The 17,459-nt window shown below is 38.5% G+C and overlaps 1 protein-coding gene across 4 annotated transcripts in view; it reads right to left on the bottom strand.

Moving 5' to 3' along the window:
- The window catches only part of LOC148843962 (CLEC16A-like protein), a 132,472-nt gene that overhangs the window by 73,500 nt on the left and 41,513 nt on the right, over nt 1–17,459 (bottom strand). For all 4 annotated transcript variants that reach the window (XM_088958874.1, XM_088958871.1, XM_088958872.1 and 1 more), the window contains exons 16-17: nt 16,901–17,011; nt 3,778–3,849 (exon numbers count right to left, since the gene is read on the bottom strand). In XM_088958874.1, the coding sequence (XP_088815000.1) occupies nt 3,778–3,849; nt 16,901–17,011 (183 nt within the window). The remainder of the gene's footprint in view (nt 1–3,777; nt 3,850–16,900; nt 17,012–17,459) is intronic.

The raw sequence follows: 17,459 nt of genomic DNA on the forward strand, positions 1-17,459 counted from the left end.
TTTTTTCAGAGAAGAGTCTTTGGTTTCTTTCTTCCCATATACTCCATACCACAGAAGCTCTTGCTGCCTTCAATAAGCACTTTCCTCTTTTCTTTTGTTGCATCCAAAGAGAGAACAAACAATTTCCCAAATACAAGAAACAAAAGAGCAAGATAAGAGTAAGTGGGGTAGGGCTTCACCACAATCCTTACAGAAGACACACACATGAGGAGAGAGGCATTTGTTTGGCCTTCTTTTCTGGAGCACATCAGAAGTGTTTACCTTCCCTAGGAACACTTTCCAACAGAAGGCTTGTACTTTAGGAGGGATCGGTTTACACCAGATTTCTCTCACTGGAAAGTTCACCCCCAAAGGATCAGAATGAGTGAGCAAACCGAAGAAAGAGGCACAAGAAAATAAACCATTAGGGGTTGGGGACCAAACTCTACCATCAGCTGTAGTTTGATCTAAATAGACCTTCTCAAGGGTTGATAGCAAAAACCAATAGGAACTCACATTTACTTTCCCTTAGCCCCCTTCTAAAGCCAAAGTCCCAAGAGATACCCAAGTCTGAAAATATGCCAACCCTAGCAATAGGCTTGTTTTTAAGGTTTGCTAAAGAGTAGAGGTCTGGAAATTTAACCTTAAAAGGCAAATCCCCAACCCAAAGGTCTTCCCAGAATAAAACTTTATTGCCACACCCAACATCGAAACGGTTAAATTGAAGAAAGGTTGGTAGTACCTCAAAGATTGCCTTCCAGGGGGAATTTGGAGCTGCATTGGAAGCTAGTTTTGGATCCCAACCGTTTTCTGCTTCACCATGAATGCTCTTAATGACCCTATGCCATAACCTATCTTCTTCACAAGGGAATCTCCACAGCCATTTCCCTAGGAGGGCCTTATTTTTCTATAAGATGTTCCCAATACCTAAGCCACCTTGCTCCTTAGGTTTATAGACTTGCTCCCACTTCACTAAATGATCCCTCATTATCTTCTCCAACTCCCTTGCTATTTTCACCGGGATCTTAAAGGTGGAGAGGAAATAGGTGGGTATTTTCCAACTTCCAACATCTAAGTGGTATTTTCCAATCACATAAAACTCCAGATGCACCCCTTCATTTTGCCCATCCTACTCTAATTCTATGGGTGATATCCTCCTCAATCTTTCCCTTGTTATGAACTATTTAACCAATGTAGCAAAAAAGATTACACTGAACTATCTCTTGGTCCTAAGTGTACCTTGATTTGCACTTCCATTATTATTAACTTTACATGCCATATTATCCACAAATTGTGAGAGGCTGCATACCACCAACTAACCTCTTGTCCTTTCTCTTGTTGTATTTGGGAATGGTTTCTTGCTCTGTTTAGGTGTAGGTGGAATCCCCCTGTTAACTTGGACAAAGTGTTTGATATATGTTAAGAAGTCCAAAGCGAAGAGGCAAGGTTATGTGGAAGTGTACAAGGGCAGCAGTAATTTGGACAATTTGGGAAGAAAGAGAGGAGCAGGGACACAATAATTGAAACATTCACTCTAAAAGTAACACACTGGGTGGAGATAATGGAACTGTTCTCAAATTTTATGATGCAAGATATCATCCAGATTCCAGAGTTGGGGGATAGTGGCAGCTTCTTCATCAAAAAACCAAGTGCAAAAAAGGATTGGACACTTGCAGAAAGTAAAGTGCATGGCTGATGTCAAACTTTAATGGAAGCAGCATGGGCAATTTGGGGCCATCTAGAATTGAGGTAGTAAGGGATGAGAAGAAAACCATACATGCACTATACACAGGTCCAATAGGTGAAGGAAATTCAGCAAGGGTAGAAATTTTGGTTTGGCAGCTGTATTTGAGGTGTAGAAAGTCAAGGAAATGGGGGGTTGAAAATTGATAATTGAATGTGAACTGCAGGTGGTAATTAGTTGGCTAATGAAGGATAAGAGAGTGTTGTGAAAATTAAGAAATGAATTCAGACAATTCAAATGGTACTCAAAAGACAAGCAGATAGAAATAAAATGGGTATAAAGGCCGGCCAACAGCTTTGGCTGATGGGTTGGCTAAATAGGGGGTTAATAGGCAATATGTTCTTGGGATCAAATGTAAAAGAGTAAGGGGATGAGGTTGGACTGACTGTGCTCATATATTTGTATTAACAATTACTCGTACTTGTTGTTCCTAATTAATGAATGAAATTTTATTCTTCATTGCTGATCAAAAAAAATGGAAAAAAAATTACATGCCATAATTTCTGTTTTAGTTCCACTTGCTTTAAAAACTCTTGTTTCTAATGCATATGCCCATAAGCTTAATTTTGCAATTTGCATTTAATCCTTCATTATTTTCATTAATTAAAATGATGTCATCAGCGAACAACATGCACCACGGGACCTCCTCCTGAATATGTTTAATCAATTCATCCATGACCAGTCCAATATGATCAAAGTACAAAAGATTCCATTCCCCCCCCCCTACCTTGGAAAAGTGGAAACCCCATCTAATAGGGCTATAATTGGATTCGATTCAGATTGATCCCATCTACACCCATATCTGATCTGATTATCAAACCTTTGGATCTGAACCCAATCCAAAATCTGATAATGTCAACTCATATCGGATTCAGATTTAATCTGCAGCCATCTTCTCGTGCTTAAAATAACAAAAAAATAAAAAATAAATAAATAAACAATTACTTTTAACTTCTACATGTATAATAAATGTATATAAAATATAAAATATTAAATAGATCAGTTGTAAACTTTATATAATTGTAGATAATATTTATTCATACATAATTATACTACATATATAAAAAATAATAATTTTAATCAAACTTGGTTTTTAATTGGACCAGATGGGTTAAATCCACATCCAATCAATTATTAATAAGATGGAAGTTCTAGCATCCAAGTCCAGGATAATTGGATTCAGTGTCGAAACAGGTATCAGACTTTGACAGACCTGGGTAGCCAACTGAGCATCCATCAAAATCAAGTTTGATTTTGATTGTGAGTAATCAGAATCCTAGTAGGCTAATGTGAAGAGTCCTGATGTTGTATGGTATTACTGTAGTCTCTGTTGTATGATTCACATGCTACATTTTCTTTGTTTCTTTGTTTTCTTCTTCCTTAGCTCTATAAGAACTTTTCTGTAATTGTACATACTTTCATATATATAATACATATATATATATACTACTAATAAAGAGCGAATAGCCCCATTTTCTTGGACTTTTCATTAGACATTTTCACCCCTTATCTAAGCAACATAAAACGGTTATAAAAAAGGGCATATATGTCCTTTACTCTCACTCCAAAAACTGCCCACTTATAACTGTTCAAAAACTGTCCACATATAACAGTTAAGAAACTGCCCGCTTATAACTGTTCAAAAACTGTCTGCATATAACAGTTAAGAAACTGCCCACTTAATTGTCTTGGAGATACTGTCACGTGCAAATGCATGTATATGCAGCTAGGACCAAGAAATAGTTAACCACTCTGAAGGAAATGAATCAAGTGCTGTAACATTTGTCTTTTAGACTTCTTATTTAAATACACAACTTACATTTTTATTAGTTTATTTAGGCTTCTTTCATTTTAATCAATAATAAGCTTTCTGTTAGTTTTGCTTGTGCAGACCTGTTAGTTAACTCTGACAATCAGGTAGAAGGATCAAAGGGTCAACATCCAGTTATAATACTGATCCATGAGAAAAGGGTTTTCTTTCTGTAGTAACACATGAATTATCAATATTGGAAGATGAAGAATCCTTGCAGAAATCAATAAGCAATAGAAAGGACCTGGAATCTCTGTGCTCGAGGGCTCATTCCAAGCTCACTGCAACTGCAAGGACACGATAATCTGTACTGATCCTGCAAAAAGCAACAAGGTACACCAGAATTTATCAAAGGAAATATTGAAATTTCTACATGTAATTATTAAAGCTCAGACAACTGGAAAAAAATGTATGGAGCTGAATGAAACCCAAATCTTGAGGAAAACATTTATAACTTAACAATTGACGAATCCCATATAAAGCCATTGATCCCTCTAGTCATGAGAATCTACATATTTTCTTCAGTTCAGTAACTATTGAGGGTAGAGATTAGGTATTAATTCTACAAACTTATATTGAACCCATGATTGTTAGTGTCAATCTGACATGTAAATCACCCACCAGGGAAGAATTTCATAGAAAACCAAGAAAATACCTAATATACTGGGAAATCTCAGTATGAAGAGAATAAAACTCAGTGCAAGCCAGTGTTTGTGAAGAATAGACAGATCACTGGTCAAACTTTAACTGTGAACGAATGTGTGGAGCATGGTTTAAAATGTCCCTAATTTCCCTAATATTTCCACAACATATTTCCATTTCCATGGGTAGCAACAGGAAATTTTACTGGAATCGACATTTCCCCAATGATCACTACCAACACTATGTGGAGTACAAGAGATACTTTCCATGGCATACTTCCATTTCCACTTCCATGGGTAGCAACATGAAATTTTACTGGAATTGATATATTCCCCATTGAACACTACCAATACTATGTGGAGTACAAGAGATAGTATTATAACATAAGTTGGTGACAATATTGTAGGTATGTGAAGTAGAAAGTTATTGTCCACCTAACTTATATGATTACCACTTTGAGTTAACTCAATATTCATTTCAAATATGAAGTTAAATATTAGTTTTTGTTTATGCAATAGATTATTTGGTTAATCTATTACAACCATTTACATTTTCTATGAGTTTAAGTTTTGATTTAACTCATTCTATCATGAAGCTCTGAATCTTAAGGTTTGTAGGGCAACTTTAGAATATATTCTTTTGTCTATAACCATAGTTTCTTATCTTTGTTTAATGATTTAGAAGATATTCTTTTGTCCATAACCAAAAACTGTTGATTTGGTCAGCAACCACTGACCTAGGCGGTCGAACAATCGGCCTGTTCAACACAATCAACAGTTTTTGGATGTTTTGTTGTTTTAATTATTATTTTATTTTTTTTATCTTTTAAATTGTGACAAGTTGTTTGTTCGCACCGAGCAATCAAACAGCTGACCCAGAAACTGGTGGCCAAAACGGTTTTTAAAACATTGGTGTAAGCGGATTTCAAGGTGCATTAGGACTTGTCAAGGTAGATTTCTTCTCTGCTCTAAGAGGAATTAGACAGGGGTTCTTTTTACCCTAAAAACAACTGTCCCTGGTAGTTTAATCACTAGAGCGGATTCATGAAACTTAGTGTTGGGATAGAGGATTGGTAGGGAAGGCATGTCTATCATTCACCTACAATTTGCAAATGATACTATTCTGTTCTGTGAAGGAAGTGATTTGAGGTGGATTAGGAATGTAAAATTTGTATACAACTTTTTGAGCAAATGTCAAATCTAAAAGTGAACTATGATATGCGTTATATAGCAGTAATCAACATGAAAGGTAGAGAGGTCTTAGAATGTGCAAGTGCAACTATTTTGGGTTGTGTGGTATCTCAGTGGCCTTTGAAGTATTCGGGCCTAAACTTGCTAGACAACCCAAAGGCTAGTAGCTTTTGGAACCCTACCGTTGAAAGATTTTCCAAACAATTTACTTCGTGGAAGAGAAGTTATCTATTTTTAGACGATAGGATTACTCTCATTAGATCTACTCTAGTGAACTTGCCTTTGTATTATTTGTCTATTTTCAAGATTCCAGAGAGTGTGAATAGAAGGTGGGAAAAGGTAGTCAGGGATTTCCTATGGGAACTAGGGGAGTAAAATAAGGATCATAGGGTAAGTTGGGGAGAGTTAAGTCATTTTATCTGTCCCCAGAGTGTTTTTTTAATAATATGAGTTTCTATTATTGATAAAAAATGACCTGCAAAAGAAGGTTGGTGTTCTTGTTATTGGGAAAATTCAGAAGAAAAATGTGTCACTGTTAGGAAAATGACTATGGAAGTTACCATTGTACAGGGATAAACTATGAGCTAAGGTGGTAATAACCATTCATGGGCTTGTGGCTAAATGGTGGGATATTGAGATTTTGGCCAGGGAAGCTTCTCCATGGAAGGCCATTCACGCTGTTCTACCCTCCTTATCTTTTATCAAGTATGACCTAATAGTCTAGGAACTTCATTAAACTCTAGGAGAATGTCAAACTCCTCTATGAAAGACCAATTTCCCTCACTGTTTGTCCATTCAAATTACAAGGATAAGTCTATTTCCACCATCATCCCTTCCAGTTCAAGAACCAGGTTTGATTGGAACTTGGGTTTCAGGAGGAGTTTAAGAGATTCCGAATTAAGCAATGTATGGCCTTGCTTCAAATCCTTGATGGGGTATTTTTAGACCCTTTTAAAACGGGATAGCCAAGTCTGGACCTTCTCCCTTTCCTGTCAAGGAGGTCTGGAGTAAGTCTATTCCTCCCAGGGTTGTGAGTTTTTGTGGGAAAGCTTTCTTAGAAAGAATTAATACCTCAATTTGCTCCAAAGAAAAAGACCAAATTGGTGTTTATCCCACAATAGGGTGTTCTCTGCAAAGCCAATGGTGAGACTTTCTATCACTTATTAATCCCCTACACCTTTGTTAACTATATTTGTGAATGGTTTCTCCCTTTGTTTGGGTGTAGGTGGACTCCCCTATCAGATGTACAAAGCCTATTTGCTTCTACAACATTTAATTAGCCAAGGAAAAGAGGAGGAATAATGTGGAAATGCACAGCAACAATTGTTTGCTAGACTTATATGGGAAGAAAGGAACTCAAGAATTTTTTCAGGTGAGGAGTAGAGAAGTAATTGTTGAAGCCATCATTACCAAAGTAATCTATTGGTTAAAGTCTTTGAACTATTTGATGAGACACCAACTGCTGAATTGTTCAGAAGTTGAAAAGAAGTGACAAATTCAGCCCCTCTTAAGGCTGTCATAAATCCCGGTTGGTCTCCACCAACCAATGGTTTTATCAAACTTAACTTTGATGGAAGTACCACAGTAGTGTGGCAAATCCAGATCCCTCAAGAATTGGAGGTGTTTCAGAAATGAGGAGGGCAAAATAATTGCTCTCTTCTCAGGTCCAATTGGTCTAGGAGACTCTTTAAGGGCTAAGGATTATGACTGTAATGGATGGTGTGCAGAAGGCTAAGGATATGAGCATTAGAAAGTTGGCTACTGAAGGTGTCATCAAGAGCCCATTTGGGAGGGCTTCTGTGTTGGTTGAGCTACGTTGATCGAGCTGCTTCGGAGAAGCTACGTGATATAGCTTCATTGGAAAGTGGACTTTGCAGCTACTATAAGTGTATTCCAGCTTCCCGGATTTTTACCAAACACGGCTCATGGAATTCCAGAAGCTGCTTCGTGAAAGCCCTCCCAAACAGGCATCAAGTTGGTGACGGGGTGGTGGCAAAAGGAGGAAACTGGTCTTTTGATTTATAACAATGAGAAAAAGAGATTCAAATGGCTAACAGATGACATGGAAGTTCGACAGCAATGGATCAAGAGAAGTGTTAATGTTGATCAGTGTTTAAAAAGCACAAGGAGCAGGGCGAGGTGCACACCTTTTTGAAGCCAGGAGCAATATTGCAAAAAAAAAAAATCAAAAGAAATGTAAAAATATAAAAAAATATTAAACATAATATTAATTAAAAATATAAACTTAAATTTTAAAATAAATGTTTAAAAAACTATTATCTAAAATTAAAATACATAAACATAACATGTAAAACATATTCAAATGAAATTTAAAAAATAAAACAAACATAAAACATATTCAAGCATGTAAAACCCTCGACCTCTTTCTTTTACTAATTGCATTACTTCAAAAAGAAAATGTGATGCAAACCATTTTACATTGCTGATGCTATGAGCTTCCTTTGTACCTAGCCCCTTGAGGCAAGCCAAACAAGTCCATGTTAGAGTCTTAAATTCTTAATCTCTGCACACACAAAAATAAAGACTTTATAACTTTAATTGCCTTTTGAGAAGATATTTTATTAGAATGAATGAATGAAGAACATTAACAAATAGGAGGTTCTTAGAGTTCCAATGAGTTTGCTAATGTTGTTCATTCATTCATCCTAATAAAATATCTTATTAAAAGGCAACTAAAATTATAAAATCATTTTTTTGTGTAGGGATTGTTGTATAGGAAGAAGAGAGAAAGGGAGAGAGGAGAGGAGAGACGAGAGGACTGAGAGCCCAAAAAGATAATGCAGGCGGCACAGTATGTTATATTTATACTAGGGCGACAACAACTAAACATAAAGAAAAGGAAAAGTACAATAGCACCCCTATGGTACTATACATATATAAAATAACATCTGTTAACACTCCCCCTACAAGTTGGAGCATAGATATCAATTAGGCCCAACTTGTCACATAGATCATGATGTCTTGAGTGGTGTAGTCCTTTTGTAAAGATGTCTACAAGTTGGTCCTCAGAGCTGACATAGGGAGTACACACTTTGCCTGTGATGACTTTCTCTCTGATAAAATGCTTGTCGACTTCGATGTGTTTTGTTCTATCATGTAGCACTGGGTTAGCAACAATGTTTATGGCTGTTTTGTTATCACAGAATAGGGTCATAGGCTTGTCTTGAAAACTCAACTCACTAAACAGATTCTTTATCCACATACTTTCAGCCACTCCATGAGCCATTGCTCTATATTCAGCTTCAGCACTGGATCTAGCCACCACACTTTGCTTTTTACTTCTCCAGGTAACAAGGTTTCCTCCTATAAAGGTGCAGAAGCCACTAGTAAACTTTCTGCCATTTAGAGATCCAGCCCAATCTGCATCGGTATACACTTCAACTTTCAAATGCCCGTGTCTTTGAAACAACAAGCCAACACCTAGAAACCTTTTAAGATATCGGAGGATTCTTTCTGCTGCTTCAAGATGATTGGACATAGGTGCATGCATAAACTGGCTAAGGACACCAACAGCATAAGCAATGTCTGGGAGGGTCATAGAAAGACATAACAATCTCCCTACAAGTCTCTGAAACTGTTTCACATCCTTGATAGGTCCACCTTGGCTATCACCTAATTTATGGTTGGGATCAATGGGAGAGTCAACTAGCTTCACTCCCATTTTTCCAGTGTCCTAGAGTAAATCTAGGACATACTTCCTTTGGGAAATGAAGAAACCCCTTTTTGAGCGGGCAACTATTTATGGTTGGGATCAATGGGAGAGTCAACTAGCTTCACTCCCATTTTTCCAGTGTCCTAGAGTAAATCTAGGACATACTTCCTTCGGGAAATGAAGATACCCCTTTTTGAGCGGGCAACTTCAATTCCAATGAAGTATCTTGGAGGCCCTAGATCCTTTACTTCAAACTGTGTGACAAGAAAACTCTTCAGCCTCTGGATTTCATCCTTCCAGTCACCAGTGACAATTATATCATCAACATATACTACCAAAGCAGCAATTTTACCTTCTCCTCTTTTCACAAACAGTGTGTGATCAGATTGGCATTGCTTGTATCCTTTCTACTGAACCGCAACATGGAATCTGCTGAAAACCATCATGTAAACTTGCACACCTTCTGTTCAACTGTACCTCTACTGTATAAAGACTTTTTCAACTTGCACACCTTCTGTTCATTGCCTTGAGCCTGAAAACCAGGGGGTTGTATCATGTAAACTTCCTCTTCAAGATCACCATTCAAGAATGCATTCTTGATATCAAGCTGATGTAGATCCTAGTCCAGGTTAGCAGCAAGAGAGAAAAGAACTCTAATGGAGTTCATCTTGGCAACAGGAGCAAAAGTCTCTGCATAATCAACTCCGTACACTTGTGTAAACCCCTTTGCCACTAAACGATCTTTATACCTCTCCACCGTGCCATCAGCCCTATGTTTGACGATGAATACCCATTTACATCCAACTGGATCCTTTCCCTTAGGAAGATCTACAAGTTCTCATGTGCCATTTTTATGAAGGGCATAATTTCTTCCTTCATGGCATCTGTCCATTCAGGTACTGAAAGAGCTTCTGCCACATTCTTAGGGATAGGGACACCACCAATGGAAGTAAGAAATGCATGAAAAGAGGGTGAAATGTTTTCATAGGAAACAAAGTTGGAAATCTAACACCTTTCATGTGAGCAATAGGACGGTCAAGGTCATTAGCAATAGAGGTATCAATTGTAATGGGGTCAGGGACATCATTGGGAACCAAGGTACCTGAGTGAGTATGATCCGCCCCCGAGGAGTTTGATGGCACTAGAGGTACAGCTTCTAGATTCTCCACAGCTCTTGAATTTTGTTGGCCTTTGCGACGACGGAAGAAGACACGAAAAAGCGGAGGATCAGGAAGAGGAGGGAGTTGAACCGGTTTCTCCTCATTCCTGCACTCCCCCTGAGGAGAAACAGGGAAAAAAGGCTCATTCTCAAAGAAAGAGACATCCATGGAAACATAGAATTTTTGAGAAACTGGATCAAAACAACGGTATCCCTTCTGAGTGAAGGAGTGCCCCAGGAATATGCAAGGAATAGCACGATAATCCAATTTCCCACGAGTGGGAGACAGATTTTGGACAAAGCACTAACAACCAAGTACGCGAGGAGGAATGGGAAGAAGGGGGGCCTTAGGGAAGAGAAGCTGATGTGGGGCTTTGCACTCTAACCAACAAGAGGGCATACGGTTAATGAGGTAGGTAGAACAAAGGACAGTCTCAAGCCAAAAACGTTTGGGGACATTCATATGGAGTAGTAAACCCCGGGCCACTTCAAGGAGATGTCGGTTCTTTCGTTCAGCAACACCATTTTATTGTGGTGTTCAGGCACAAGAGCTACGGTGAAGTGAACCACGCGAAGCAAAGAATTCCATGAGATCACTGAAAATACTCTTTCGCATTATCTGACTGAAAAATTTGGATCTCAGTTTGAAATTGAGTGAAGACCATGAGATCATCAATGATGGTAATAAAATACTTGTAACTACTCTCAGATGGTAAAGTAACAGGGCCCCACACATCAGAATGAACAATGTGAATAGGAAATTCAGATTTACTATTTTTTGGAAGAAAATGAGTTCTACAATGTTTACTCAATTGACACGTTTGACAAGAGAAATCTGAAACGGACACTGACTTAAACAGATCTGGAAACACAACTTTCAAAGACTCAAAAGACAAATGACCAAGGCGACAATGCCATAAATAAATTTGACTCTTACAGGACTGACTCATAGACTCTGTAGCATGAAGACCAACCTTATTCTCCAGCATGTAAAGTCCATCAACCATACATCCTCTACCAATCGTCCTCCCCGAGGCCAAATCCTGGATCACACGGTAAGAAGGGAAAAAGGTCACTGAGCAGTTTAAGGAATTAGTAACACTACTAACAGAGAACAAATTAATGCAAAATTTTGGAACATGTAAAACATCAGAGAGGGTAAGGCCAAGGGGAAGAGAGACGGTTCCTTGACCAACTATGGAAGCATATGATCCATCAGCTAGTCTCACCTTGTCTCTTCTAGAAAGGTGATAGGTTTGAAAGAGGACGTACCAGTCATGTGTTTTGACGCTCCAGAATCAATGATCCATGGAGAGTCAAGGGTATGAGAAGCAACATGGAAATTTGTGGCAGAGTTACCTGAGGTAGACGCAAATGAGGATGAGGGAGGAGCATCCATCTGACGAATTGCTCTACCATAGAGCTCTAAATGGTCACGGAAGGAATTCATAATATCCTCCCTTGGGTCAGATCCAGATGTCTGAGTCACAATATGGATGGGGGGCTGAATCTCTCGAGTAGCCATGTTGGCCATAGTGTGTTTCTCTATACCTTGTTGTCTTGACCTTTTATTCACATCGGAACTTTGTTTCTTATTCAGATCTTGAGCCCATTTCGGCTTTCCATGAAGATCCCAGCATGTATCTCGAGTGTGTCGGGGCTTCTGGCAATGAGTACACCACAATTTATCTTTGTCGTCCATTTTTTTATGAAGATCTCCTTTCTTGGAAGAATTTCCTCCACTAGTAGTAACACTCCCTTTCGCGGCCAACACAACTGCATCTCCACCAGAATTGTTCATCAAATTCCTTTTGCTTTCTTCAGATTGTACAATAGCATAAACTTCCTGGACTGATGGAAGATATTTAGAACTGAGGATCTAGACCCTGATAGACTCATATGTAGGGCTCAAACCATGTAAGAAAGAAAACACTCTCTATTGGGAGACGAGTTTTTTGTACAGCTTTGCATCTTCATCACACTTCCATTCCACACTCTGATAATGATCCAACTCCTTCTAGACAGAAGTCAAGTCAAAGTAATATACAGATAGACACCTCTCCCCCTGTTTACAAGTAGACGATTCTGCCTGTAGTTGGTAGATTTTTGCATAGTGTCGCAGTTCCGAATATGTTCATTTTGCTTGTTCCCATATCTCATTTGCCGTTTCATCCCACATGAAATTCCTCCTTATTTGAGGTTGCATAGAGACTAAAAGCCAAGACATAACCATGTTGTTTTCCTGATTCCATCTATCATGTTCAGCACTCCCAGAGTGTGGTTCTTTTATTCTCCTATTAATATAACCTATCTTGCCCCTTGCAGTGATGTACAGCTTGATCCCTCTTGACCATTCTAAATAATTTAAACCATCGAGAGGGACAACAGCCAAGGGAAAGGATAGGTTCACCACTCCTGATTTCAGATTCAAAAACAACACTCAAAAGAGGAACACAGCCTCAAAAAGTTGTTACAAAAGGTACCAGACACTTCCAGACCTTCAGGCCACCAAAAAGCTGTTGTTGCAGCACATAAACAAGGTCCTTATGACCTACGGTTTCACAGGGATCAAAAGACCCCACAAAAAGAAGGAAAAGAAAGGGGTGCAGCAGCAGACCTAGTACAGGTCCAGCACACACGACCAGAAAGGAGAAGAGAGTAAACAAAAGGTACTTCAGTCGAACATCAGGACAGCTGAACAGCAGACGAGAACAAGGTAAAAAAAAAGGTTACTTCAGTGGAACATCAGGGCAGCCGAACAGCAGATGATAACTTCTGAAAGTCTGTCACCCTCGAAACAAAGTCTTCTACATGTTGGAAGAGGAAAAGACAGACTGCTCGACTTCACCCTTCAGACCTGGACGTCCTGCTCTGATACCATGTTGTACAGGAAGAAGAGAGAAAGGGAGAGAGGAGAGGAGAGACGAGAGGACTGAGAGCCCAAAAAGATACTGCAGGCAGCACAGTATGTTATATTTATACTAGGGCGACAACAACTAAACATAAAAAAGGAAAAATACAATAGTACCCCTGCGGTACTATATAAATATAAAATAACATCTGTTAACAGGGATTAAAAACTTAAGACCCTAACATGGACTTATTTGGGCTTGCCTCAAGGGGCTTGCTCAAGGGTGCCCCTGGCCCAGCTGCTAGGTTCAAAAGAGAACAAAATGTGCAAGGTGAATTTTAAGGTATGGTGGATTTTAATGTTCAAAAGAGAACAAAGTGTTGTGCCTCAGACATAGGCAAGGTGCATTTTAAGGTATGTGTCTCGCTTGTGTGTCTAGGCTTGCAAGCTCACCTTTTAATCACTGTTGCTGATGTATTGGCAAAAAAAGGGGCGGGTAGATATCAAAACAAGGGGGAGTTTGGACCCTCAGGTGGGGACTAGTCAGCATGAAAAAGACAATGGAACCAGAGACATCTTTGAAGTGAGAGCTCCAGATAGAAGTCTTAAAGATCAGGAGAAGAGGCCTGGAAGAGTTCCTATTAAAAAATTGGTGGAGAATGAAGTTGAGATTGGTAAAAATCTTGGCTTGTTTTTCTGGGGAGGCAAGGAGCCTTCTAAGAAGGCGTTTGAAGAATATGAGAGGAAGAGGGAGGAAGAGAGGTTGAAGAAAGTAGCAGCTGCAAAAGGAGAAGTGGGATGAAGATGATGACAGGCAAGAGGAAATGTTTGAGGAGGAGGATTAGAAGTTCGTGTGTCTAGATTCTGAGAAGTGTTGGAGATTGTCGAGGTGGGTGAAGGTGACCAGATCTGGAGCTTTTGTCTCTCTGTTTGAATGTCTTTGTATTCTGGTTTTTTGGATGTAAGCTGTTTTAGTGTCTCTCTTCTCTCGGGTGATTTCTTATCACCTTTCCTTATCTGCCCCTTTGCCTCTTTTACTTATTTTTCCTTAATAAGTTTTAAAGTTATTTATCAAAAAAGAAAAAAAATGCATATCCCACCTTGGGGCCCAACATTTCTCCCAGCTACTTCTCTCATACACACTGAATTTCACATTATTCAGTGCAATTTTTCATACTCATGGTTTTCCATATCCATGCTGAAACTAAGAGAAAAATTAAAATAGGCTGGGAATAAGTTAATGCTCTGTTAGTTAGAATGGAAGTGAAAATAAGCCATAGATGATTCACAAGATCCACTTCATTGATTGGCTCTGAAGAAAGAGCTGGGCTGAATCCCAAGTTAAATAGATTTTTAGCAGCCTTTTCTGCTGTTCAATTAAAATTTGGGATTCACAGGGGAGCATTAGTCATAATATATCCTTTAGTTTTGATGCTTGCTCCAGGGTTTCAATTTCTGTCCTCTGACTCCAAACACAGACTAAATGAAATTCCAAGAGTTATAAGGTACCTAAGCATAACATTTTATGGTGAGATTCCTAGGTTTTACTATATCTTCATGTTTTCCCCCTCCTTTTGTAACATTGACCTTTACAGTAAGATTCCAAGATTCCTTCCTGATCTAATGCTGCAAACCCAATATCACACTGTTCAATTCATCAAGAGGTCAAAATAATTCCTTTACCACTTTTAGAAGACATAAGTAATTTAAAGTGTACAAATAGGTTTGAGGCTTGATAAAATAGCAATTAAACAGGGAACACAATAGGGAACATTAAGAAGATTCATTTAAAAACCCCTTCCAGAACTTGGAGAATGACTATATGAAGGACTAATGACTAAACACACAAGTGTACTATGTTTGACATGAGATCCAAGGATGCAAACATGATTAACATTTCTAGTCATTCTCACAAACATAACACAGGAAATGGTAAATGTAATAGAACAACTTCTAAAGGGAAACTTTATATTTTATCATATTAGAAAATGAAACTAGAATGCACTTGTTAGGAGTATCAATCAGATTAGTGGCATCTATCAACAGCAATGTAACATGGACTGCCCTTAATGGATAACGTGTTGTGTTGGAAAATGTGTCCTGAGTCCAACACTCCATGGATCTTGAGTTGAGGTCACTTCAACATAACATTTCCTTTTTATCTGCTAGCCCAGTGGCCTATTGACATAAATGAGAAACTAACCTACAAGATGAATACATTTTTTGTATCAAATATCAGTGAACAACAAAAGCAACATTTTTTAAAAAATTTCAGAAGAAGAAGAAGAAGAAGAAGAAGAAGAAGATGGAGAAGGGAGAAAGGAGTTCAATTATCTCCTCTCACCCCTCACTAATTCTTTTATTAATCTTCATTAACTGGGTTAATTACAAGAATGCCCTTAAGTGGGCAGCCAGCTAAGCAAGGACTTTAAAAGAACTTATAAAAGATATTAACAGGCCCATTAACATACAAAACAAACAACATACTACTTAAACATAAAATCAGATACTAGGGCTCATTAGGCCCAGTCTCTCTACACTCCCCCTCAAGCTGAGCATAGATGTCAATCATGCCCAGCTTCCTTATATAGTGTGTCAGTTTCCCTTTTGGAACACCTTTGGTCAAAACATCAGTCAACTACTCTTCTGAAGAGATAAATAGCAAGCAAACTTCCCCTGAAGCAACTCTCTCCCGTAACCACAATGTCATCAACATAAACAATCAGAAAAGTCACCAAGGAGTTACTTCTTTTTATAAACAAAGTATGGTCAGATTGAATTTGTGTGCAACCAAAGGAGACAAGGGCAGCTCTGAATCTCTCAAACCATGCTTGATCGACCAAACGAAAATCAAAAAACAACGTTTTCAATCTTTATAGATCTAAAGGTCCCAAAACTAGGGTTTCACTGCACTCGACTTTCGGGAAGAAAGAGAGAAGAAGTACCCGCTCCTACCAGAGTTTCCCAAACCTCTTCCAACTACAATCGCCCACTTCTAGAGATCAAAAGGAGCCCTCCAAGCCTTGAGCGCCACATCCAAACAGTCTCTTTAACCTATAATTGGAAACTCTCTAGTCGGCTAGGGTTTTGGGCAAAACAATCAGCAGCCCCACTTTCTTGGCAATCTATAGCCAGATTTTGACTCTCCAAACCCTCTACCAACTAGGCAAAAAAGTTCTCTGAATAACTAGCAACTTATATCTCCATGTGCTCTTCTAATCGAAGGGTGTATGGAAAAAGAAAAGGAAACCAAAAGTGAGGAAGACCCTGCTCTAATACCAAGATGTGATTCAGTCCAATAAAAGAACAGTAAAATATTTCAGATTATAGGAGAAAAGAAGAAGAAGAAAAGGATGGGGAAGAAGGGAGAAAAAAGGAGTTTCATAATCTCCTCTCACCCCTCACTAATTCTTTTATTAATCTTCATTAACTGGGTTAATTACAAGTCTTCCCTTAAGTGGGTGGCCAGCTAAGCAAGAACTTATAAAAGAGACTAACAGGCCCATTTACATACAAAACAAATAACATACTACTTAAACATAAAAACAGATACTAGGGCCCATTCTGCCCAGTCCCTCTACATAGGTATAATGTCAGAATTCAAAATAAAGAATTATTTTAATATTATATAATTTTCCATGGACATGCCTGTAAGTCCATGTTTTCTCATCTTGCCAAGCCAGTCTCTTGTACATGTGTTGGATTCTGTAAATCCATGCAACACTAATCAACAGCAAGCATGGATTGAGCCTCCCTAGTAGTTCAGAAAGGAAAGGAAGAGAAAAAAGGAGGGGAATGAGAAGAAAAGAGAAGAAGAAAGATAGGTAGAGAGATCAAGAGAATTTTAAATACCTTGAGCTTTTGGAAATAGCTATCAAGCTCGCTACTGGAACCATCTTTCATTGGGCTTCCTCCCGAGGAAAAGAGCCGCTCCTCACCTGAGCCCTCACCTACCAAAGCTTGCTGCCAGAACACAACAATAAAATTGGCATACTTCAGTTAAACAACTCAATATCATGGAAAAGTGATTGTTCAAGTAGAACAGCAACTAATGAAGCAGGACACCCATGGTACCACGTACTACTTCGCATTAGGATCACAAATAATAATATTGAGGGTTCAGACATAAAGTATTGCAACCAACTGGGGATTAACACCAGTTGAACTGGACACAAACTGGTATATCAAGAAAACAAGAAAGTAAAGGCATCCTGTCTTCTAAACGGTTAGAAAAATGATGCAGAAAAAGATCAACAATCAGAAATTTCGCTTAAAAAAATATTCATCTCCAACTCAAGTATAACTCCCTTGATGTCCTATTCATATATATCAAATTAATGTTAAAATATGAAGAACTCTCCAAAGCACCAAAAATCATAAAGTTAATTAATAATATAAGTCTGAGGCCAAG

This window comes from Nelumbo lutea, chromosome 8 (genome assembly GCF_056320005.1).
Source record: "Nelumbo lutea isolate HS-2025 chromosome 8, American lotus-T2T, whole genome shotgun sequence".
In the NCBI taxonomy this organism is placed as follows: Eukaryota; Viridiplantae; Streptophyta; class Magnoliopsida; order Proteales; family Nelumbonaceae; genus Nelumbo; species Nelumbo lutea.